General features: G+C 49.8%; 1 protein-coding gene across 2 annotated transcripts in view; it reads left to right on the top strand.

Moving 5' to 3' along the window:
- LOC140426730 (A-type potassium channel modulatory protein KCNIP1-like) overlaps positions 1 to 24897 on the top strand; it is a 948039-nt gene that overhangs the window by 431598 nt on the left and 491544 nt on the right. For both annotated transcript variants that reach the window (XM_072511852.1, XM_072511851.1), the window contains exon 3: positions 10204 to 10273. In XM_072511852.1, coding sequence (XP_072367953.1) covers positions 10204 to 10273 — 70 coding nt within the window. The remainder of the gene's footprint in view (positions 1 to 10203; positions 10274 to 24897) is intronic.

The raw sequence follows: 24897 nt of genomic DNA, 5'->3' as shown, positions 1-24897 counted from the left end.
AGGTAGGTTCTTTACCCAGAGAGTAGTGGGGGCATGGAATGCACTGCCTGTGGAAGTAGTTGAGTCGGAAACATTAGGGACCTTCAAGCAGCTATTGGATAGGTACATGGATTACGGTAAAATGATATAGTGTAGATTTATTTGTTCTTAAGGGCAGCACGGTAGCATTGTGGATAGCACAATTGCTTCACAGCTCCAGGGTCCCAGGTTCGATTCCAGCTTGGGTCACTGTCTGTGCGGAGTCTGCACCTCCTCCCCGTGTCTGCGTGGGTTTCCTCCGGGTGCTCCGGTTTCCTCCCACAGTCCAATGATGTGCAGGTTAGGTGAATTGGCCAATGATAAATTGGCCTTAATGTCCAAAATTGCCCTTGGTGTTGGGTGGAGGTGTTGAGTTTGGGTAGGGTGCTCTTTCCAAGAGCCGGTGCAGACTCAATGGGCCGAATGGCCTCCTTCTGCACTGTAAATTCAATGATAATCTATGATTAATCTAGGACAAAGGTTCGGTACAACATCGTGGGCCGAAGGGCCTGTTCTGTGCTGTATTTTCTATGTCCTATGTTCTATGTACAACTGTGGCTTTATTACAGTCAGATGCAGCTGGCGAAATGGCAGGGCACTGGAGGTCATGGATATTTATACAGTTCTCTGTGGGCGGAGCCAGCCAGCATGAGCAACCAGCGAACCTGTAGCGCAGGTCCTATCTTACATCTCCTATTACAGTGGTTCACCACACCATCATTATTTTGTTTGGATTCAGATAAGAAAAGCCACAACGGACTCTTGTTACAGGCCACAATGTTTGGCATTGCTGCACTGCAGCAAATTAGGGTATAGGGTGAGAGGTTATGGAAGTACTGGAGAGTTGTGGATATGGTTTTGAGTTAGGAAGGAGTGTGATGTAATATTAAATGTGTATTACTGGCCAATAATCTGTGAACGCCAGGTTGAGGAGGCAATCTGTGTACTGTTCAAATATATTCACATGAACAAATAGTCAACAGGGCCTGAACCATACAAAATTAGACTGGAATAAATTTCAATCACGTGCAGAGTGGGGCCATCTTTTCAAATGTATTCAGAACTGTGACCAAGGTCATTTTCTACTCCAACACAGGCTTCGGCAGTCCTTAGATTGGCTATGGGAATTGAAGTGGGGACCAATTAGCAAATAGCTGACCACCCGTTATTCATGTCCAATGTCAGAATAGATCAGGATAAGGAAAATTGAAAAACCTGCGAGTAAAGTACTGACCATAACTCAAAATTCAGAAAATAGTGTCAAACATTAGATGTGATTCTGTTATTGAATAGCACCTGCTAAATAATCTTAATTGTGCTTAGAGTTACATTAACAATTAATTGAAGATTATCAGTTGGGTTCACAGTGTGGCTCACTTACCCATGCTAGAAGCTACATATATTCGCACACAAAATAAACAAAGCTGGGATGACAGCCATTCCCTAGTTCATTCCCCATGGCAATGATTTGACCAGACAAACATATGAGCAAAGAGCAGGAGTAGGCCATTCAGCCCCTCGAGCCCACTCTGCCATTTGATAAACTCATAGATGATCTGATGGTAACCCAAATCTATAGCCCCCTACCTCTGATAACCTATCACCCACTTACTTACCAAAAATCTACCCACATCTGCCTTAAAAATATTGAAAGATTCAAAAATATTCAAACACCAAACATTCAAACATTCATAGGGGCTGTATACAAACTACCAAACTGTAATGGAAACGCTGGGAATCGAGCTAGACAGGAAATCAGAGATGCATTTAATAAATTAACTTTAATGGACGGCTTAAATCTGCATATGGATTGGGTGAGTCAAATTTGTCACAATACAATAGAGGAGGAATTTCTGGAGTGTATACGGGGTAGTTTTCTGGACCAATACATTGAGGAACCAACAAGGGACCAGGCCATCTTGGACTGGGTATTGTGCAATGAGAAAGTTGGCAATCTGGTTGTGAGAGAACCCTTGGGGATGAGTGACCATAATATGATGGAATTTTTTAGTAATGTGAATAGTAAGACCATAAGACATAGGAGCAGAATTAGACCCCTTGGCCCATTGAGTCTGCTCCGCCATTCAATCATGGCTGATATTTTTCTCATCCCCATTCTCCTGCCTTCTCCCCATAACCCCTGATCCCTTTATTAATCAAGAACCTATCTATCTCTTCTTAAAGGCACTCAGTGATTTGGCCTCCACAGCCTTCTGCGGCAAAGAGTTCCACAAGTTCACCACCCTCTGGCTGAAGAAATTCTTCCTCATCTCTGTTTTAAAGGATCGCCCCTTTAGTCTGAGATGGTGAAGTAGTTGATTCTGAGACCAGGGTCCTGAACCTCAATAAAGGTAACTGTGATGGTATGAGCCATGAGTTGGCTATGTTAGACTGGGAAACGTTACTGAAAGGAAGGACAGTGGACAGGCAATGGCAGGCATTCTAGGAATGAGTCGGTGAACTCCAAAAGTTGTTTATTCTTATTTTGCGCAAGAGTAGCAAGGGAACTGTGGCCAAACCATGGCTTACAAGGGAAATTAGAGATAGCATTAGATTCAAAGAAGAAGCATACAAATTAGCAAAAAACAGCAACAGACTTGAGGATTGGGAACAGATTAAAATTCAGCAAAAGAGGACCAAAGGGTTGATTACAAAAGCAGGGAGGTCATATAGAACCTCATATAGATGGAGTTGTATAGAACTTTGGTGAGGCCACAGCTGGAGTACTGTCTGCAATTCTGGTTGTCACATTATAGGAAGGATGTGATTTCACTGGAGGAGGTGCAGAGGCAATTCACCAGGATGTTGCCTGGAATGGAAGAGAGGCTCAGGTTGTTTCCGCTGGAGCAGAAAAGACTGAGGGGTAACCTGATCGAGTTCTACAAAACTATGAGGGGCATGGACAGGATGGATAGGGAACAGCTGCTCCCTTAGTTGAAGGGTCCTATCGTCCTGTCTCCAACTTTTGAGGGAGGCATCCATTGTTGCGGGGGTGAACCTGTGGTTGTTGCAGATGGGGCCATGGTGGACATTTCGGTTCGACTGAACTGCTGCCATATTTGGTACCATGCTCGAGCATGGCTACTACCACTGGGCTATTCGTGTATCTGGACAGGGGGGGTGGGAATGAGGTCGTGACCAGCGCTCGAAGGGCCGTCCCTGCACAGGAACTCTCTTCCAGCCTCACCACTCCGTTCACTGACCCAACTTCGTACTCTTTCTACTGTGGACACCCAGTGGTAGAACTGTGTTGAAAAAGGCCTTGGGGATGTAGATCGGGAGGAACCTGGACTGTATGTTAATTTTGACTGTCTGGACTCCCCCTGCCAATGAGAGTGGGGGGGGTGCCCCACCTCTGCAGGTCCTTTTTGACTTCCTCCACCAAATTTGTCAGGTTCCATTTGTGGATCTGTGTCCAGTCATGGGCTATTTGGATCCCCAGGTAGGGGAATTTAGTTTGGGCCCATTTGAACAGCAGAGCCCCAGCTCTGTCCCTCCCCCCTGTGGGTTCACTGGGAAGATCTCTTGCTCAGGATAAGCTTGTAGCCTGAGAAGGCTCCGAACTCCTTCAGGAATTTCATTATCCCTTCCATGCTGGCCCGGGGGTTTGAGATGTAGAGGAATAGGTCATCCACATAGAGTGAGACTCTATGCTTTCTGTCTCCCCTTCGGATACCCCTTTGCCGCTCTGTGGGCGATCGCCAGTGGCTCGATTGCCAGAGCAAATAGCAGTGGGGACAGCGGGCATCCCTGCCTCATGCCCCTGTGCAACCACACGTATCTAGAGCTGGTGATGTTTGTCCGTACGCTTGCCGTGGGAGCGGTGTACAGTAGCTTCACCCAGGAGGTGAACCCTGGCCCGAACCCAAAGCATTCCAGTACCTCTAGGAGGTACTTCCATTTGACTCTATCGAAGGCCTTTTCTGTGCCCAAAGAGATGATCACTCCTGGTGTTTTCTCTCCCTGGATGTGGTTATTATTACGTTCAGCATGCACCTGATGTTCGCCATTAGCTATCTACTCTTGACAAAGCCCGTCTGGTCTTTTGCGACTACCTCTGGCACACAGCTCTCCAGTCACCTTGCCATGGCCTTCACCAGGATCTTTGCGTCAACGTTTAGGAGTGAGATGGGTCTTCAGGACCCGTATTCTGTCAGTTCTTTGTCCTTTTTGTGTATTAGTAATATTGAGGCTTGGGCCAGTGTTGGTGACAGTGTGCTCCTTACTTGCGAGTTTACGAACATCTTCTGCAAGTACGAAGCCAATGCTGGTGCAAATTGTTTGCAGAGGTCTGCTGGGACATCCATCCGGACCGCCTTCCTGCCTGCATGGAGTTGATACTCTCCATGACTTCACTCAACTCTAATGGTGCTTTCAGGCCCCATCGCCTATCTTCCCCCGCAACCGACATGTCCAGTCCGTCGAGGAACTGCTTTATCTTCGAGTTCCCCTCTGGGAACTCAGAGGTGTACAGCCCTCGGTAAAAGGTTGAAAATGCCTTGTTGGTCTGTTCCGACACTGCGACTAATTTGCTGCACCTGTCTTTGACCTGAGCTATTTCCCTCATGGCTGCCTGCTTCCTCCACTGGTGCACCAGCAGATGGCTGGCTTTGTCTCCATGCTCAAAAAAGGTCCCCCTTGTCTGGTGGAGCTGGTGCACTGCTTTCCCGGTGGAGAGCAGGTCAAAATTTATTTGCAATTTTTCCTCTCCGCCCATAATTCTATGGTTTAGACCATGGAGTACTGCCAGTCCATCTCCAGTATGGAGTCGACCAAGTGTTGCCTGGTCGTCCTCTCCTTCCTATCTCTGCATGCCTTGAATGCAATCATTTCCCCCCTCAGCACCACCTTCAGTACCTCCCAAAATGTGGAGTGTGAGACCTCCCCATTCTGGTTGTTGGTTACATACCCGTCTATGGCCTGTGATATCCATTCGCAGAATGCCTTCTCTGCAAGGAATAGGTGTGGGATAGTTTAACTGATAGCATAGTTTAATACTGTAGATGTGCAGTGTAATCTTTTTTTTTAAATTTAGAGTACCCAATTCATTTTTTCCTTTTAAGGGGCAATTTAGCGTGGCCAATCCACCTACCGTGCACATCTTTGGGTTGTAGGGGCGAAACCCATGCAAACACGGGGAGAATGTGCAAACTCCACACGGACAGTGACCCAGAGCCGGGATCTAACCTGGGACGTCGGCGCTGTGAGGCAGCATTGCTAACCACTGCGCCACCGTGCTGCTCCGTGCAGTGTAATCTTTACTTAACTAATTGCTTAGTAATATGTTCGAATTTAATTTGGTGTGGTGTAATAAGTTAGCTTTGTTTATTAAACACTGCTTGCTGTTCTTTGTTAACACTATATCTTTTACCATCCTGAAAGAACAAAACAAAGAACACAACAGGGGCTGATAGACTGCACGCATGTAGCCTTGCGCACACCTGGCCAGCTGGGAGGGCCCTAACTCAACAGGAAGGGGTTTCATTCCCTGAACTTACAGCTCGTGTGTGACAACCACGTGCAGATCATGCACGTGTTTCCCAGGGAGCGTGCACGACAGCTACATTCTGGAGCAGTCAGACATCCCCAGCCTCTTCGAGGGCCACCCCAGGATGTCCGGGTGGCTCCTGGGGGACAAGGGGTACCCGCTGAGGATCTGGCTAATGACGCCAGTATGGAGGCCGGAAACCGCAGCGGAGACCCGATACAATGAGGCCCATGCGCCCACCAGGGCAGTCATTGAGCGGTGCATCGGACTGCTTAAAATGCACTTCCAATGCCTTGATCGCTCCGATGGTGCCCTGCAGTACACTACCCAGAGGGTCTCCCGCTTTGTGGTGGTCTGCTGTGTCCTCCAAAACCTGGCACAGCAGCGGGGCGATGTGCTCGAGGTGGAGGATGAGGAGCATGTGGCCACCTCCAATGAGGATGAAGATGATGAGGAGGCGCCAGACCAGCAAGAGTTGGAGGACGATCCCAGGGAGGAACCAGGGGACCAACCAGAGACTGCAGGACAGGCGGTAGCGGTGAAGGTCCGGCAAACCCGGAGGGCCATGGAGACCCTTATGCTCACCTGTTTCACATAGGGCATGACCTTATCCATCATCAATACCTTCCCCACCACCTTCCCCTCATTTCCCATCCTCCCAGGGTCTGTGTTCCATCAATCCAGGGTGATGTGACTGTGTCGGCACCTTTGAGGGCAAGTGGGTGATGATAATCCGCAGAGAGCTGAGCGCCGGTCTTCCTCAATCTATGCCATAGTCTGATCCCTGCCTGTCTGCTGAGGGCTCGCTCACACCCATCACCTGCATGCGGTGTGCCAGGCTGTGGGGAAGCATGCCTGGAGAGATGGGCAAAAGGTTCAGAGGTCAGCCCGCTGTGGTGAATGTATTACTGCTACCATTCACCATTGTATTGCATTACATTGTATTCTATTATGTTGATGCCCCTGTGGGCTCTGCCTATAGCTCTGCCCCCTCAGGGGAGGTATATAGATCTGCAGCCTGTAGGCGGCACTCAGTACAGAGCAGTCGCAGGCAGGCACAGATCTAGCTGATTAAAACCACTGTTCACTTCAACTCTCCGTCTCGTGTGAATTGATGGTCGCATCACCCGCATTGAGGAAGAAAGTGACAGAGGCGTCATACTAGTTGTGGTGAAGAGATTTTAATTTTCACAAGTGTCCAACAATGCCCCACGCTCCAGTTGGCACCGCCCCACTCTTCCACCACCCCTTCACTCCCTCACCCCCTACCTACCCAGCTCTTTCCCCTCCCCCAGTGCCCTCTCAGTGATCCTCGACGTGCTCCGCCTTCCTTTCTCTACCGGTACATCTAGGTGTGTCCCCAGGATGCACATCAGAGGTGGAGGCAGCCAGCTGCTTGCCATGTCCCATGGCCATCGATGCTCCTGGCGGGCGTTCTCTGGGGGCCACCTCAGGGAGCCGTGCCACCCTGTCCCATCTGCTGACTGCGAAATGCAGTGTCATCAAAGGGGTGGAACTCGAAAGAGCTGGCGGCCACCATCCCCTCCGGGAGACGGGTCCGGGTCAGCACCCAGTGCCCCCTCCTCCCGCTCTGTGCCTATAGGGCCCTGGGGCTCCCCTCGGAGGAGCAGCTGGATCGAGCCCTGGCTGTCCCTGCAGCATCCGGCTCTGCCAGTCCTGGTGGCTCCCTGATGTCTGCAGAATGGTGTTGATGCTCTCAGCGACGCTCCTCAATGATTGGGCCACGCAATGCCCACCTGCGACTGGGACAAGCTCCGCAACACCTCAGTCATTCCCATCTGAGACCAGAACATATCCCGCAGCACCTCATCAAGGTCAGCCTTTTACTGGTCACATCCCCCCGCTCATCGGGCATTCTGCCGAGGTCCTCAGCCATGGCCGTCACCGACTGCGCGATGTCTTGGACACCTTCACTAATGCTGCTGACGTCATGTACCAGGCTCTCCATTGCAATTGCCACCCTAGCAGTGTTGGCCTCGGTGCTACTCATTACTGGCAACATCTCCTGCCCATAGCCTCTGGAACTCCTCCAATCGACAATGGACCTGCTGGAGTGTCAACTCACCCGTGCTGCCTGGTGTACCTTCTTGAGGCACTGAAGGCCAGTCTTCCTGGTCACGCTGCCTGACCTGACGGCTGCTGCCACTTTGTCCCAGGCGGCACTGGCTGCCCAGTAGCTCATCCTCCAGGACCCTCAGGGGAACATGACATCCCTCCTGGCCTCGACCCCACCTAGGAGCCTTCCCAGGTCCCCATCTCCAAACCTTGGGGCCTGACACCTCGGCACCATGGCTGTGGGCTGAGCGGAGCTGGCTGAGCAAGTGCTGCTCGACCTTGTTCGCGGTGGGCTGGCGAGCGGAATCCCGGCGAATCGACTGGCGAGCCTTCATTTGCAGCATGAAACCTGTGGGGCCTCGCTAAGTGGACCAATTAACGTTGGATTACATTGCTGGCCGAGCACCCAGAAACTCGTGGCAGTTCCCACTCGCTACCACACTTAGAAAGCTTTCTGAAGAATCGCAACTTAGTCTTAGTCTTAGTGCAACTTAGTCTTAGTCTTAGTGCAACTCGGTTTGTTCTCATTGGAACGACGGAGGTTGAGGGGCGACCTGATAGAGGTCTACAAAATTATGAGGCGCATGGACAGAGTGGACAGTCAGCGGCTTTTTCCCAGGGTAGAGGGGTCAATTACTAGGTTTAAGGTGAGAGGGGGAAGGTTTAGAGTAGATGTACGAGGCAAGTTTTTTACACAGAGGGTAGTGGATGCCTGGAACTCGCTGCCGGAGGAGGTGGTGGAAGCAGGGACGATAGTGACATTTAAGGGGCATCTTGACAAATACATAAATAGGATGGGAATAGAGGGATACGGACCCAGGAAGTGTAGAAGATTTTAGTTTAGATGAGCAGCATGGTCGGCATGGGCTTGGAGGGACGAAGGGCCTGTTCCTGTGCTGTACTTTTCTTTGTTCTTTGCTCTTTGACTTTGGTCAGGGTAGTTATCTGTCAGAGAAAATCAGCATCCATTAACAGGTCATGGTCAATGTTCATTCTTTTCCATTCTGTCCATTAAACCCAAGCACAAAATTCAATAACATTGGGCATGGTCTGATTCTGTCCTTAACTCCACTTCCTGCCTACTTCCTAAACCGTGACTCCTTTGTCAATCAGAAAAATGTCTATCTTAGGCTCCAGTGCTTTCTATGGAAGATAATTTCACAGACCAATAATACTCCGAGAGAACAAATTCTTCCTTGACACTGGGCACGATACTCCAGCCTCGTTACGCTCTCGTTCAAGCGAAATGAGGCTGATGAATAGCGGGAGAGGCTGAAAACGAGAACCACGCCAGGCACCAAACAGTTCGCGATGCAACTGGCCTGCTCCCATAGACAAAATCAGGATCTCACCATAGTGTGGCAAGAAACCAATTATCGCCACTTGCAATTAACGAGAGCCACACCATATCCAATGGCCTCCCATCATTCAGTGGCCTCCCCAGCAAATGGTGAAAGGGCTTCTGTGGGGAACCACAGAGGTGAGTAGCCATCTTTGATCTCAGGCAAAGAGCTGGGGGCGCTGGTCTTGCCACCGCAGTATTCGGTGGAGCGTGGTGGATCCTTGCTCGGGGGAACCCTCCCCAGGGGTGGCCACCATCCCCACTCCATGGGACAGGTCTGGGTCGGCACCCAGTGCCCCCTCCTCCCGCTCGGTGCCCATAGGGCCCAGGGGTTCACCGTGGGACAGAGGGGCTGAAAAAATAAAACAGAAAAGAAGTGTTTTAGTGTTTTTAAAGGAAAAATTTACCTCCCAGAAATTACTTGCACACCGCTCCCGCCGAAATCCAATGGCCTGCTCCTGTGAAAGTAAGTGTTTTTAAAGGAGAAACTTACCTCCCAGAAATCACTTGCGCACCACTCCTGCCGAAATCCAATGGCCTGCTCCTGTGAAAGTAAGTGTTTTTAAAGGAGAAACATATCTCCCAGAAATCACTTGCGCACCGCTCCCGCCGAAATCCAATGGCCTGCTCCTGTGAAAGTAAGTGTTTTTAAAGGAGAAACTTACCTCCCAGAAATCACTTGGGCACCGCTCCCGCCAAAATCCAATCTATGTATTGTGAATAGCTGGGGTCCCAGCACCGATCCCTGTGGTACCCCACTAGTTACTGTCTACCAATTTGAAAAATACCCATTAATCCCTACTCTTTGTTTCCTCTCTGCCAACCAGCTTTTTATCCACCTCAATACATTTCCCTCAATCCCATGCGCTTTAATTTTGCACAATAATCTCTCATGCGGGACTTTGTCAAACGCCTTCTGAAAGTCCAAATATACCACCACGACTGGCTCCCCCTTGTTGACTGTACTGGTTGCCTCTTCAAAGAATCCCAACAGATTTGTCAAGCATGATTTTCCCTTCATAAACAAACTTTCAGTATTTCGAAATAAAATCCCCTCAGAGTCTAATGATGTGTGTTATCTGAATAAATATACTCAGCATTAGGTTCTGTTTTTTAGATTAAATTCATTGTTGGTTCTGTGTGTTTGAGTTTGCATCAGTACTGGTTTATGTTTTTGAGTTTATATTCAATTATTTCAATGTGATTTCACTCAAAACATTTGACATTAATCCTTCTACCTTGTCTTCTCCTCTTCATTTCTCTATGCTTTTTCTTCCAGGAGTGCCCCAGTGGTGTTGTCAATGAGGAGACATTCAAGCAGATTTACTCTCAGTTTTTTCCGCAGGGTGGTGAGTGACTGACATTCCATAAAATCATTTGAATACCTGAAATAACTTTGAATCTCTTCCCTTTGTTTCATAACGTCCTCCTTAATCTATGAAATGAATCACCTTCAGGACATTGGAATTGTTTAATGAAAATGTCTGTCTTCTGCCATCCTTGATGCAATGAAAGTTATTGGCTAATCATAGCACCCAACCTCCTTTCAATGGGTCTGAACAGACCCAAACATGAGGTGAAGCATCCCCCAGTTAAGGGATGCTTTGGGAACCACTGCTCCTAACTCAACCGTCTCTCCCAAACATGATTCTGCACCTGCTAAATGTCATCTCTCAAATTACTCTGACACTATTTCTCAAAGTGCTTTTCTGTTATAATGCCCACGGAGTTCAAGGAATAAGGACAGCCTGGTTCCCTGTGATCCCCATAGAATATGAACATCCCCTTACCTCACTAATATCAGAACCCTGACCTGGGTACAGGTTGAAGCGGGAGACCCTTCGGGGAGAGAAAAGTTTGAGTTTGATTAAATTATTATGGGCCAAATCTCCCGGTCACGAGGGTGGGATTCTCTGTTCCAGAGTCTCAAAAGAACAAAGAAATGTACAGCACAGGAACAGGCCCTTCGGCCCTCCAAGCCCATGCCGACCATACTGCCCGACTAAACTACAATCTTCTACACTTCCTGGGTCCGTATCCTTCTATCCCCATCCTATTCATATATTTGTCAAGATGCCCCTTAAATGTCCCTATCGTCCCTGCTTCCACTACCTCCTCCGGTAGTGAGTTCCAGGCACCCACTACCCTCTGCGTAAAAAACTTGCCTCGTACATCTACTCTAAACCTTGCCCCTCTCACCTTAAACCTATGCCCCCTAGTAATTGACCACTCTACCCTGGGGAAAAACCTCTGACTATCCACTCTGTCTATGCCCCTCATAATTTTGTATACCTCTATCAGGTCGCCCCTCAACCTCCTTCGTTCCAGTGAGAACAAACCGAGTTTATTCAATCGCTCCTCATAGCTTATGCCCTCCATACTAGGCAACATTCTGGTAAATCTCTTCTGCACCCTCTCTAAAGCCTCCACATCCTTCTGGTAGTGTGGCGACCAGAATTGAACACTATACTCCAAGTGTGGCCTAACTAAGGTTCTATACAGCTGCAACATGACTTACCAATTCTTATACTCAATGCCCCGGCCAATGAAGGCAAGCATGCTGTATGCCTTCTTGACTACCTTCTCCACCTGTGTTGCCCCTTTCAATGACCTGTGGACCTGTACTCCTAGATCTCTTTGACTTTCAATACTCTTGAGGGTTCTACCATTCACTGTATATTCCCTACCTGCATTAGCCCTTCCAAAATGCATTACCTCACATTTGTCCGGATTAAACTCCATCTGCCATCTCTCCGCCCAAGTCTCCAGACAATCTAAATCCTGCTGTATCCTCAGACAGTCCTCATCGCTATCCGCAATTCCACCAACCTTTGTGTCGTCTGCAAACTTACTAATCAGACCAGTTACATTTTCCTCCAAATCATTTATATATACTACAAAGAGCAAAGGTCCCAGCACTTATCCCTGTGGAACACCACTGGTCACAGCCCTCCAATTAGAAAAGCATCCCTCCATTGCTACCCTCTGCCTTCTATGGCCTAGCCAGTTCTGTATCCACCTTGCCAGTTCACCCCTGATCCCGTGTGACTTCACCTTTTGTACTAGTCTACCATGAGGGACCTTGTCAAAGGCCTTACTGAAGTCCATATAGACAACATCTACTGCCCTACCTGCATCAATCATCTTAGTGACCTCCTCGAAAAACTCTATCAAGTTAGTGAGACACGACCTCCCCTTCACAAAACCGTGCTGCCTCTCACTAATACGTCCATTTGCTTCCAAATGGGAGTAGATCCTGTCTCGAAGAATTCTCTCCAGTAATTTCCCTACCACTGAAGTAAGGCTCACCGGCCTGTAGTTCCCGGGATTATCCTTGCTACCCTTCTTAAACAGAGGAACAACATTGGCTATTCTCCAGTCCTCTGGGACATCCCCTGAAGACAGCGAGGATCCAAAGATTTCTGTCAAGGCCTCAGCAATTTCCTCTCCAGCCTCCTTCAGTATTCTGGGGTAGATCCCATCAGGCCCTGGGGACTTATCTACCTTAATATTTTTTAAGACACCCAACACCTCGTCTTTTTGGATCACAATGTGACCCAGGCTATCTACACCCCCTTCTCCAGACTCAACATCTACCAATTCCTTCTCTTTGGTGAATACTGATGCAAAGTATTCATTTAGTACCTCGCCCATTTCCTCTGGCTCCCCACATAGATTCCCTTGCCTATCCTTCAGTGGGCCAACCCTTTCCCTGGCTACCCTCTTGCTTTTTATGTATGTGTAAAAAGCCTTGGGATTTTCCTTAACCCTATTTGCCAATGACTTTTTGTGACCCCTTCTAGCCCTCCTGACTCCTTGCTTAAGTTCCTTCCTACTTTCCTTATATGCCACACAGGCTTCGTCTGTTCCCAGCCTTTTAGCCCTGACAAATGCCTCCTTTTTCTTTTTGACGAGGCCTACAATATCACTCGTCATCCAAGGTTCCCGAAAATTGCCGTATTTATCTTTCTTCCTCACAGGAACATGCCGGTCCTGTATTCCTTTCAACTGACACTTGAAAGCCTCCCACATGTCAGGTGTTGATTTGCCCTCAAACATCCACCCCCAATCTATGTTCTTCAGTTCCCGCCTAATATTGTTATAATTAGCCTTCCCCCAATTTAGCACATTCATCCTCGGACCACTCTTATCCTTGTCCACCAGTACTTTAAAACTTACTGAATTGTGGTCACTGTTACCGAAATGCTCCCCTACTGAAACATCAACCACCTGGCCGGGCTCATTCCCCAATACCAGGTCCAGTACCGCCCCTTCCCTAGTTGGACTGTTTACATATTGTTTTAAGAAGCCCTCCTGGATGCTCCTGACAAACTCCACCCCGTCTAAGCCCCTGGCACTAAGTGAGTCCCAGTCAATATTGGGGAAGTTGAAGTCTCCCATCACCACAACCCTGTTGTTTTTACTCTTTTCCAAAATCTGTCTACCTATCTGCTCCTCTATCTCCCGCTGGCTGTTGGGAGGCCTGTAGTATACCCCCAACATTGTGACTGCACCCTTCTTATTCCTGATCTCTACCCATATAGCCTCACTGCCCTCTGAGGTGTCCTCTCGCAGTATAGCTGTGATATTCTCCCGAACAAGTAGCGCAACTCCGCCTCCCCTTTTACACCCCCCTCTATCCCGCCTGAAACATCTAAATCCTGGAACGTTTAGCTGCCAATCCTGCCCTTCCCTCAACCAGGTCTCTGTAATGGCAACAACATCATAGTCTCCTGCCAGCAGAGAATCGGGACTGTGTCCCACTAGTGCTAGGAGCGTCGCTATGGTGGGATTTTCATGGCTTGACTATGCAAGATTATGCATAGCATCTAACATGCCAGTTTCCCGGCAGTTACTGGGGTCGGCCTGCTACTTTGAACATGCCCCTATCCCAGTGTCCAGGGACCCCCAACCTTTTCAAGAAGGGCATTCTCTTCCCCCACCACGGGAATAAGGGGTCACCCCCTCCCCCCCCGCTCTGCTTTTCAGCCCTCCCCTGCTTTCAACCCGTACCTCTTTCAGCCCCCCCCCCCTTCAGCAACCTTCCCCCAGTACTGCCAACAGTTCACTGCCCCTAGTCCCAGGCACTGACACCCTAGCAGTGACTTTGTAGCCTGGCGTGAAGGCGCCCAGGGTCAGCCCATTGTTCATGTTGCTGCCAGGCTGCAGAGGGAGGGTTGCCCAAGAGTCCTGGTGTTGGATGGGCTCGGGCTGTGGGTAAGGGGTTGACTCCAGGGCTCTCCCCTAGGCTAGGGGTTCCTTGTCTGACTGCCCCTTCCAGCCCTAGGCAATCTGAAGATCACGCTTGGCATGGTGAGCTCAGGCAACCCTCTGATCATCGTCCGCATCTGACCTGTGATGCACAACCTGGGCGAGGCCCAGCGTCTCCATTTCGAGCAGCCTTCGGCGAATATTGGGGGATATCATACCTGCCACGAAGGCGTCTCAAATTAAAGGTTCGGAGTGCTCGTTCGCCGTCACCGCTGGGCAGCCGCAGTTTTGGCCCAGCACGATCAGCGCCCAGTAGAAACCTTCTAGTGTCTCATCTGGGCTCTGCCGTCTCGTTACCAGCAGGTGACGGGCGTAGACCTGATTAAGTGGACGAATGTAGTGTCCTTCCAGCAGTTCCATGGCTTAATCATAGTTCGCCGCCCCTTCGATCGGGGGTAGATCGCCGGGCCGACCCGCGAGCGTAGGAGGTGCATTTTCTGCCTTTCCGTGGGGGTGTTGGCAGCCGTCTCGAGGTAGCTCTGGAAGCATGCCAGCCAATGCTTAAAAATCTCAGTGGAGTTTTCTGCGTGCGGGCTGAGCTGAAGGCACGCCGGCTTGATGCGGAGATCCATCCTTCAAAAGTACTTATCTGATTAAATTGATGCACAATCAATACGCTTGAGTCCACGTGGAGTCATATCGATTCAGCTTTAATCAGATAGAACTGTACCCAGCAGCGAAGTTACAGAAGTGAAGGCTGCTGGGGACGGCACTGGTTCTTATACCCCGCCTCTCAGGGCGGGGCTATGTACATTGCCCAATGGTAGACCCCGCGGTCTAGCCAATGGTTATTCCTCTCTCTGGTACCGCAATACCTGGTATTACCACATTCACCCCCTGTTAAAAAAAGAGCCAGTGATGGCCAGCATTGCTGTCGCCTTTTTCTGGTAGGACCAGGTATTGCAGGTACCATGCTATCGAGGGTTGCGGAGAAAGTTCTTGCGTTGTTAATTCTGCTTCATGGTGCTGCAATCAGACGATCGGGTGGCCTGGTCGTCCTACTGGAGCGTCTAAGTTTCAGCGGCGATCCTGGTGAGGGCCCCGGCGGTAGTGACTCCGGGAACGTGGTGTCTTCCTCTCAGGCAGTTTTGTCACCCCTAGTCGGTGCTGTAAGGTCAAAGGATGGGCAGAAGGAAGGGGTGCCTGAAGGGGGCGCCGGTGCCTGCTCGGCTCCGGGTCGGGGTTCTGGCGGCAGTACTGGCCCTCCGGTCAGGTACGGGGGGGGGGGGGGGTGGCAGTGGCTCGGGCGCGCGTGGTGCCCCGGCGGGTGCCAGGTCCCGGAGGGAGACCGTATCTTGGCGTCCGTCGGGGAATGCTATGTAGGCGTACTGGGGATTGACATGCAGAAGGTGGACCCTTTCTTCAACCAGCGGGTCCGACTTGTGCGCCCTCGCATGTTTCAGCAGCAGCACAGTCCCAGGTGTTGCTAGCCAGGTTGGGAGCGAGGTCCCCGAGGAGGACTTCCATGTCGGGGTGGACGAAACTCTCCGTGCTCCTGGAGTCGATGAGGCATGACACCACGTGGCCATTGATGCCGATCGTCGTGGTGGCCTTTGCTAGCGTTCGGGGCCGACTCTGGTCCAGGGTGACGGAGGCCAGCTGCAGCAAGGAGTGAAGATTGGGCAGCGCATCATCAGCCATGTTGGGGGCTTGAGGCCCCATCCAAGATGATGCCGTCCATGGCTCGCACATGGAGTCCGGGGACTCCAAGGATGGCGGCGGGGAGGAACAAAATGGCGGCGGGGAGGACAAAATGGCGGCGCACTCTGCTCCCACGAGGCGGGGGCCAGCTGCAACAATGGGTTTTGGTCGGGCAGCGCGTAGCCATCCGCGCTGGGGGCTTGCGGCCCCATCCAAGATGGCGCCGGCCATGGATCGCACGTGGAGTCCGGGGACTCGGACGATGGCGGCGGGGAGGAGCAAACAGGCGGCGCACGCTGCTCCAGCATGGCGGAGGCCAGCTGCAACACAGGGTTTTGGTCGGGCGGCGTGTAGCCAGCCGCGCTGGGGGCTTGAGGCCCCATCCAAGATGGCGCCGGCCATGGATCGCACGTGGAGTCCGGGGACTCAGAAGATGGCGGCGGAGGGGAGCAAACTGGCGGAGGTGGGCCTTGGACAGCCGGGACCCGCCAGAAAGACTGCGCCCGTGGCCCTAGGACAGGGGGGTGGAGGTGAGCGCTGGAGCGGGGCGTGCCGCGGCGTTTTGGGCGGTGAGCGCTGGCCGGTCGGGGCCCGGAGCGGGGCGTGCTGCGTCGTTCCGGGTGCGCAGAAGACCGCGGCCATGGCGTGGGCGGTCGGGGCCTGGAGCTGCGGCGTTTCGGGCGGGGAGGAGTAAACTAGCGGCGCATGCTGCTCCAGTGTGACGGAGGCCAGCTGCAGCGAGGGGTTTTGGCCCGGCAGCGCGTAGCCAGCCGCGCTGGGGGCTTGAGGCCCCGTCCAGGATGGCGCCGTCCAGGGGTCGCCCGTGGAGTTCGGGGACGGAGACCCCGACGATTGGGTCGGCGAGGGACCAAATGGCTGTGCGTACTCCTCCAGCGTGGTTGCCGTGGAGAAGAAAGGCTGTGGCAGCGACGCTGCCTGGCGGGGCAAAAACTGCGGTGCGCGTTGGGCCGGCGGGGCTGGGAAAAGGGAGTGCAGCGGTGGGCCTGGAACGGTCGGGGCGTGGAGGAACGGCTGTGGTTGCGCGGCGGGCGGCTGGAGGAATGGCTGAGGGTAGTCGCTGGACACCGCGTTCACCGCGCGGGCGAGGCAGACCGCGGCATAGTGGCCTTTCTTGCCGCACCCTTTGCAGGTGACGGTGCGGGCTGACAGCGCGCGCACGGGTAATTTGCCTGGCCGCAGAAGAAGCAGCGTTGGCCGGCGACGGTAGCGGGGCGCCTTGCCGCGCAGGCCTGCGGAGTTTGCGGGTAAGTCGGGGGGTTAGGCGGGTAAGTCGGGGGGGCTGCCGCGGCGGGGAGCCACGCAGCCCAGGGGGGCGTGGTGCGCGCGGGGGCGTAGGCCAGGGCGTTTCTGTACGCCACGTCCATAGACCCTGCCAGGGCCCGGGCCTCGGCGAGGCCCAGCGTCTCCATTTCGAGCAGCCTTCAACGAATATTGGGGGATATCATACCTGCCACGAAGGCGTCTCAAATTAAAGGGTCGGAGTGCTCGTTCGCCGTCACCGCTGGGCAGCCACAGTTTTGGCCCAGCACGATCAGCGCCCAGTAGAAACCTTCTAGTGTCTCATCTGGGCTCTGCCGTCTCGTTACCAGCAGGTGACGGGCGTAGACCTGATTAAGTGGACGAATGTAGTGTCCTTCCAGCAGTTCCATGGCTTAATCATAGTTCGCCGCCCCTTCGATCGGGGGTAGATCGCCGGGCCGACCCGCGAGCGTAGGAGGTGCATTTTCTGCCTTTCCGTGGGGGTGTTGGCAGCCGTCTCGAGGTAGCTCTGGAAGCATGCCAGCCAATGCTTAAAAATCTCAGTGGAGTTTTCTGCGTGCGGGCTGAGCTGAAGGCACGTCGGCTTGATGCGGAGATCCATCCTTCAAAAGTACTTATCTGATTAAATTGATGCACAATCAATACGCTTGAGTCCACGTGGAGTCATATCGATTCAGCTTTAATCAGATAGAACTGTACCCAGCAGCGAAGTTACAGAAGTGAAGGCTGCTGGGGACGGCACTGGTTCTTATACCCCGCCTCTCAGGGCGGGGCTATGTACATTGCCCAATGGTAGACCCCGCGGTCTAGCCAATGGTTATTCCTCTCTCTGGTACCGCAATACCTGGTATTACCACAACCTGTTTAAACTCTGAAGTGGTCTTCTTATTCTGAACTGCTCTGCCTGACAGCTGATGAGCAGACCGGACAGTTCAGTGAAAAATCAAGCCAGGAACACTTTCCCTTTCCCCACATCTGCTCCCTCAGCCCTATACTTTTAAAACTGCTGCTTTTTGAAGTCGGGGCACTCATAGAAAGCCCATAACACTTGAAGAGGCTTGAAATCCTTTGAAATGCTTTGCATTCATTCAATTTCACAGTGCAATACCTTTAACTTGCCTGACAGCTTAATGGTTTAAGTACTGCCAGCAGGTTTGTTTATTTATCTTTCATCTGAAATACTCTCCATTGATACTAACCTCAATGTTTAGAAAAATTCTTGTTATAATTGACAGGTGCTAACCACTTCCAAATAGCTAAGTGTTTTCACTTCCTCTGTTCTAACAGCAGAAAGCAGTTAGGGTCCATTGCGCCAGGACTGCACTTGGTGCATCAGGTGGCAATACTTACACCAAGATGGCGCCGGAGCGAGGCGACTCTCTGCGAGCTCTCCCCATCAGATCCACTTTTTACTTAACTTATACTCGTTCTAATCTTTTAAAAATTACATTGTATATGTTGTGTTGCCCTATTATGTATTTTCTTTTCTTCCCTTTTCTTCCCATGTACTTAATGATCTGTTGAGCTGCTCGCAGAAAAATACTTTTCACTGTACCTCGGTACACGTGACAATAAACAAATCCAATCCAATCCAATCCAATCCAAACCCACCTGGTGGAGTTCACACTGTGGGGAGATTCGAGCTTCCAGCCCACTAATTGAATTCTAATGAATGCAAATCAGTTGTTTGCATGTTCCTTCCGGCACTGGGTGCGAAGACCGTTCTGGCCAATGGAGCGGGACTGGAAATTGGGGATAGGTCTGTCGCCCGGCACCGATCCTTTTCTTGTTTTTGGCCCGACTCAGGATTCTCCACCCAATCAGGATCCCCAATCTTGGCAATGGAAAATTCAGAGTCTTAGCCGAGATTGTTGGAGACTGGCGTATAACTGAAACTAGAGTCGGAACACAGAGCAGCTTCTGATGCACTGATTCTGTGGGAATTGTCCTTGAAGTATTAATGTCTGGCGGACAATTTCACTGCTTCCCAGGATAATCCATGAGCGTCTCCAACTCTGGGTGAGAGTCAGAACATTCAGCCATTTCGGCAATGCTTTCTTATGCAGAAAATGTTAAAAAGATCAAAACGATGTCTAACTCAATTATTCCTCCTCCCTGTTCGTGTGGAGTTTGCGCATTCTCCCCGTGTCTGCATGAGTTTAACCCCCACAACCCAAAGATGTGCAGGTTAGATGCATTGGCCACGCTAAAATTGCCCATTAATTAGAAAAAGTAAATAAATAAATGGGTACTCTAAATTTATTTTTAAAAACTATTCCTCCCCCAATGGCTTGACCACCCACCGACCAAGCTGAACTCCCACCCCCCCACTGACCAAAACCGATACCCACCAACTAGAGCTGACTCCCCGCCCCTACGGCCAGAATTATCAGAGAGAGCAGATCCAGACTGTGCTGAATTAGTAGAGCGAGCACAAAGAGAAGAACAAAAAAACGTACAGCACAGGAACAGGCCCTTCAGCCCACCAAACCTGCGCCAATCATGATGCCTCTCCAAACTAAAACCTTCTACACTTCCGGAGTGCGTAGCCCTCTTTTCCTATCCTATTCATGTATTTGTCAAGATGCCTCTTAAACGCCGCTATCGTACCGGCTTCCACCTCCTTCTATTTAAAAAACCTTGCCTCGCACATCTCATCTAAACTTTTAACCCTGCATCTTAAACTTTTTCAATATTTTATTGAAGGTTTCATATTTAAGAAACACCACTGACTTACAACACAACAAATGTGGAAATTGTTCAAATATATTATCGCATTAACATCACAAGAAATCAAAGATGTAGAAAAATGTCCAACAAAAGCTAGATCCATATAGTACCCCCTAAACCCACCCAAAAACCCTACCTCTTCCCCCCTAACAGCTGATGGTAAATAACTCCTTGAAGTTTGAGATAAATGGCTGCCACCTCAGGCGGAATCCCTTTACCGATCCCCTGACAGTGTACTTGACATTTTCCAGGTATAAAAAGTCCATAAGGTCACCCAACCAGGCCAAGGCATTAGGCCTTACACCTATATCCCCTAGTAATTGACTTTTCCACCCTGGTAAAAAGCATCTGACTATCCACTCTGTCCATGCTCCTCATAATTTTGTAGACCTCTATCAGGTCGCCCCTCAACCTCTGTCGTTCCAGTGAAAACAAACCAAGTTTATCCAACCTCTCCTCATAGCTAATGCCCTTCATTCCAGGCAACATCCTGGTAAACCAAAGCATCCACATCCTTCTGGTAGTGTGGCAACTAGAATTGGATGCAATATTCAAAATGTGGTCTAACTAAGGTTCTTTACAGTTGCAGCATGACTTGTCAATTTTTATACTCATTGCCCAACTGATGAAGGCAAGCATCTTGAGTATCTTAGTCACCTGTGTTGCCACTTTCAGTTACCAGTGGACCTGTACACCCAGATCCCTCTGCCTATCAATACTCTGAAGGGTTCTGCCATTTACTGTATAATTCCCACCTGTATTGGGCCTTCCAAAATGCATTACCTCATATGTGTCTGGATTAAACTCCATCTGTCATTTCTCTGCGCAAGTCTCCAAACGACCTATATCCTGCTGTATCCTCTGGCAATCCTCATCACGATCCACAATTCCACCAATCTTTGTGTTGTCTGCAAGCTTACTAATCAGACCAGCTACCTTTTCCTCCATGTCACACAGCAAAGGTCCCAGCACTGATCCCGGCGGAACACCCTTAGTAACAGCTTTCCATTCTGAAAAGCACCCTTCCACCCTCTGTCTTCTATGACCAAGCCAGTTCTGTATCCATCTTGCCAGCTCACCTCTGATCCCGTGTGACTTCACCTTTTGTACCAGTTTGCCATGAGGCACCTTGTCTAAGGCTTTACTGAAGTCCGTGTAGACGACATGCACTGGCCTTGCTTCATCAATCACCTTTGTCACTTCCTCAGAACCCAGATCAAGTTAGTGAGACTCAACCGCCCCTTCCCAAAACCATGCTGCCTCTCACTAATAAGTCCATTTGTTTCCAAATGTGACGAAATTGTGTCCCTAAGAATCTCTTCCAATCATTTCCCTACCACTGATGTAAGGCTCGCCGGCCTATAATTTCCTGAATTATCCCTGCTGCCCTTTAAACAAAGGAACAACATGAGCTATTCTCCAATCCTCTGGAATCTTACCTGTAGCCAGTGAGGATACAAAGATTTCTGTCAAAGCCCCAGCAATTTCCTCCCTTGCCTCCCTTAGTATTCTGGGGTAGATCCCATCAGGCCCTGGGGATTTACCTACCTTAATGCTTTTTAAGACGCCCAATACATCCTCATTTTTGATATTGAGATGATCCAGACTATCTCCACACCCTTCATCAGACTCATCATCCATCAAGTCCTTCTCTTTGGTGAATACTGATGCAAATGAACTCATTTAGTACCGCGCCAATTTCCTCTGGCTCCACGCATCGATTCCCTTCTCTGTCCCTGAGTGGATCAACCCTTTCCCTAGGTACTCTCTTGCTCTTTATATACATATAAAATACCTTGGGATTCTCTTTAATCCTGTTTGCCAAAGATGTTTCATGAACCCTTTCAGCCCTACTAACTGCTTAAGTTCCTTCTTCCTTCCTTTATATTTATCAAGGGCCTCATCTGTTCACAGCTTTCTAGACCTGAGGAATGCTTCCATTTTCAATTTGACTAGTCAGATGCAGACTACTAAATTCTATGAGAGAGCAGATCCAGCCGATGCTGAATTGTTAGAAAGAACACAACCAGACTCTGCTGAATGATTAGTGAGCAGGTCCAGACTGCGCTGAATTATTAGAGAGCGCAGATCCAGACTGCGCTGAATTATTAGAGAGCAGATCCAGACTGTGTTGAATTATTAGAGAGAGACAACAGATCCAGACTGCATTGAATCATTAGAGAGTGAGAGCAAATCCATGCTGTGCTCAATTTTGAATGAAAGAAGATCCAGACTGTATTGAATAATTCGAGAACATATCCAGGCTGTGCTGAATTATTAGAGAGTGAGAGCAGATCCAGACTGTGTTGAATTATTAAAGAGCAGATCCAGGCCATGCTGAATTATTAGAAAGTGAGAGTAGATCCAGACTGCACAGAATCATTAGAGAGAGCAGATCCAGGCTGTGCTGAATTATTAGAGAGTGAGAGCAGATCCAGGCTGTGCTAAATTATTAGAGAGTGAGAGTAAATCCAGGCCATGCTGAATTATTAGAGAGTAAGAGCAGATCCAAGCTGTGCTAAGTTATTAGAGAGTGAGAGCAGATCCAGGCCATACTGAATTATTAGAGAGTGAGAGCAGCTCCAGGCCATGCTGAATTATTAGAGAGTGAGAGCAGATCCAGGCCATGCTAAATTATTAGAGAGTGAGAGCAGCTCCAGGCCATGCTGAATTATTAGAGAGTGAGAGCAGCTCCAGGCCATGCTGAATTATTCGAGAGTGAGAGCAGATCCAGGCCATGCTGAATTATTAGAGAGTGAGAGCAGATCCAGGCCATTCAGAATTATTAGAGAGTGAGAGCAGATCCAGGCCATGCAGAATTATTAGAGAGTGAGAGCAGATCCAGGCCATGCAGAATTATTAGAGAGTGAGAGCAGATCCAGGCTGTGCTAAATTATTGGAGAGTGAGAGCAGATCCAGGCCATGCTGAATTATTACAAAGTGAGAGCAGATCCGGACTGCATTGAATCATTAGAGAGAGCAGATCCAGGCTGTGCTGAATTATTAGAGTGAGAGCAGATCCAGGCTGTGCTCAAGAGAGGGAGAAGGTCCACGCTATGCTAAATTATTAGAGAGCAGATCCAGACTGTGCTGATTTATTTGATTTGATTTGATTTGATTTATTATTGCCATGTATTAGTATACAGTGAAAAGTATTGTTTCTTGCATGCTGTACAAACAATGCATACTATACATAGGGAAGGAAGGAGAGACTGCAGAATATAATATTACAGTTATAGCAAGGTGTAGAGAAAAGATCAACTTAATACGAGGTAGGTCCATTCAAACGTCTGATGGAAGTAGGGAAGAAGCTGTTCTTGAGTCGGTTGGTACGTGACCTCAAACTTTGATGTCTTTTTTCTGACGGAAGAAGGTGGAAGAGAGTATGTCCGGGGTGCGTGGGGTCCTTAATTATGCTGGCTGCCTTTCTGAGGCAGCGAGAATTATAGATAGAGTCGATAGATGGGAGGCTGGTTTGCGTGATGGACTGGGCTACATTCACGATCTTTTGTAATTTCCTGCGGCGTTGGGCAGAGCAGGATCCATACCAAGCTGTGATACAACCTGCTTTCTATGGTGCATCTGTAAAAGTTGGTGAGAGTCATGTCCTCCACTACGCTTCCTGAAGTCAATGACAATCTCCTTCATTTTGTTGACATTGAGGGAGAGATTATTGTCGTCGCACCAGTTCACCAGATTCTCTATCTCATTCCTGTACTCTGTCTCGTCATTGTTTGAAATCCGACCCACTACGGTGGTGTCATCAGCAAATTTGAAACTCGAGTTGGAGGGGAATTTGGCCACACAGTCATAGGTGTCTAAAGAATATAGTAGGGGGCTGAGGACACAGCCTTGTGGGGCACCGGTGTTGAGGATGATCGTGGAGGAGGTGTTGTTGCCTATCCGTACTGATTGTGGCCTTGTGGTTAGAAAGTTCAGGATCCAGTCGCAGAGGGAGGAGCCGAGGCTAAGGCCACGGAGTTTGGAGATGAGTTTCGTAGGAATGATGGTGTTGAAGGCTGAGCTGTAATCGATAAATAGGAGTCTGACATAGGTGTCTTTGTTATCTAGGTGTTCCAGGGTACAGTGCAGAGCCATGGAGATGGCGTCTGCTGTGGACCTGTTGCAGCGGTAGGCGAACTGTAGTGGATCAAGGCAATCGGGAGGCTGGAGTTGATTTGTGCCATGACTAACCTTTCAAAGCACTTCATGATAATGGATGTCAGAGCCACTGGACGATAGTCATTAATGCACGCTGCTTGACTTTGTTTTGGTACAGGGATGATGGTCGTCTTCTTGAAGCAGATAGGGACCTCAGATTGTTGTAAAGAGAGGTTGAAGATGTCTGCTGATCCGCGCAAGACCTGAGTGCCCGTCTGGGTACCCCATCCGGGCCATTGCCTTTCCGAGGGTTGACCTTCGAGAAGGCTGCTCTGACGTCTGCAATGGTGATCTCAGATACAAGTTCATCCGAGGCTTCTGGGGCAGAGGGCTTGCTCTCGCTGACCTCTTGTTCATAGAATGCGTTGAATTATTAGAGAGTGAGAGCAGATCCAAGCTGTGCTGAATTATTATAGACAGAGAGCAGGTCCAAATTAAACTGTATTATTATAGAGAGAGAAAGCAGATCCAAATTAAACTGAATTATTATAAAGAGAGAGCAGATACAGATTTAACTGAATTATTAGAGAGAGCAGATCCAGACTGTGCTGAATTATTAGAGAGAGCAGATCCAGACTGTGCTGAATTATTAGACAGAGCAGATTCTGACTGTACTGAGTTAATTCAGGCTAGGGAATTGTTGCAGAGTGGCTGTTGCAGACTCTTTATTCCACAGAATCACAGAATTGTTATGGCACAGAGAGGCCATTTGGCCCATCAGGCAGTGCATTCCAAACCCCAACCACTCTGTGTGAAATGTTCTTCTTTTGCAAATCACTTTAAATCGGTGTCGTCAATAATGACCCCCCACCCCCGGGGAGAGAACACCGGAGGTGGTCATCTCCCTGGATGCAGAAAAGGCCTTCGACAGAGTCAAATGGAACTACCT

The sequence above is a fragment of the Scyliorhinus torazame genome, chromosome 7 (genome assembly GCF_047496885.1).
Source record: "Scyliorhinus torazame isolate Kashiwa2021f chromosome 7, sScyTor2.1, whole genome shotgun sequence".
Taxonomy (NCBI): Eukaryota; Metazoa; Chordata; class Chondrichthyes; order Carcharhiniformes; family Scyliorhinidae; genus Scyliorhinus; species Scyliorhinus torazame.
This window is presented reverse-complemented; position numbering and strand designations above follow the sequence as displayed.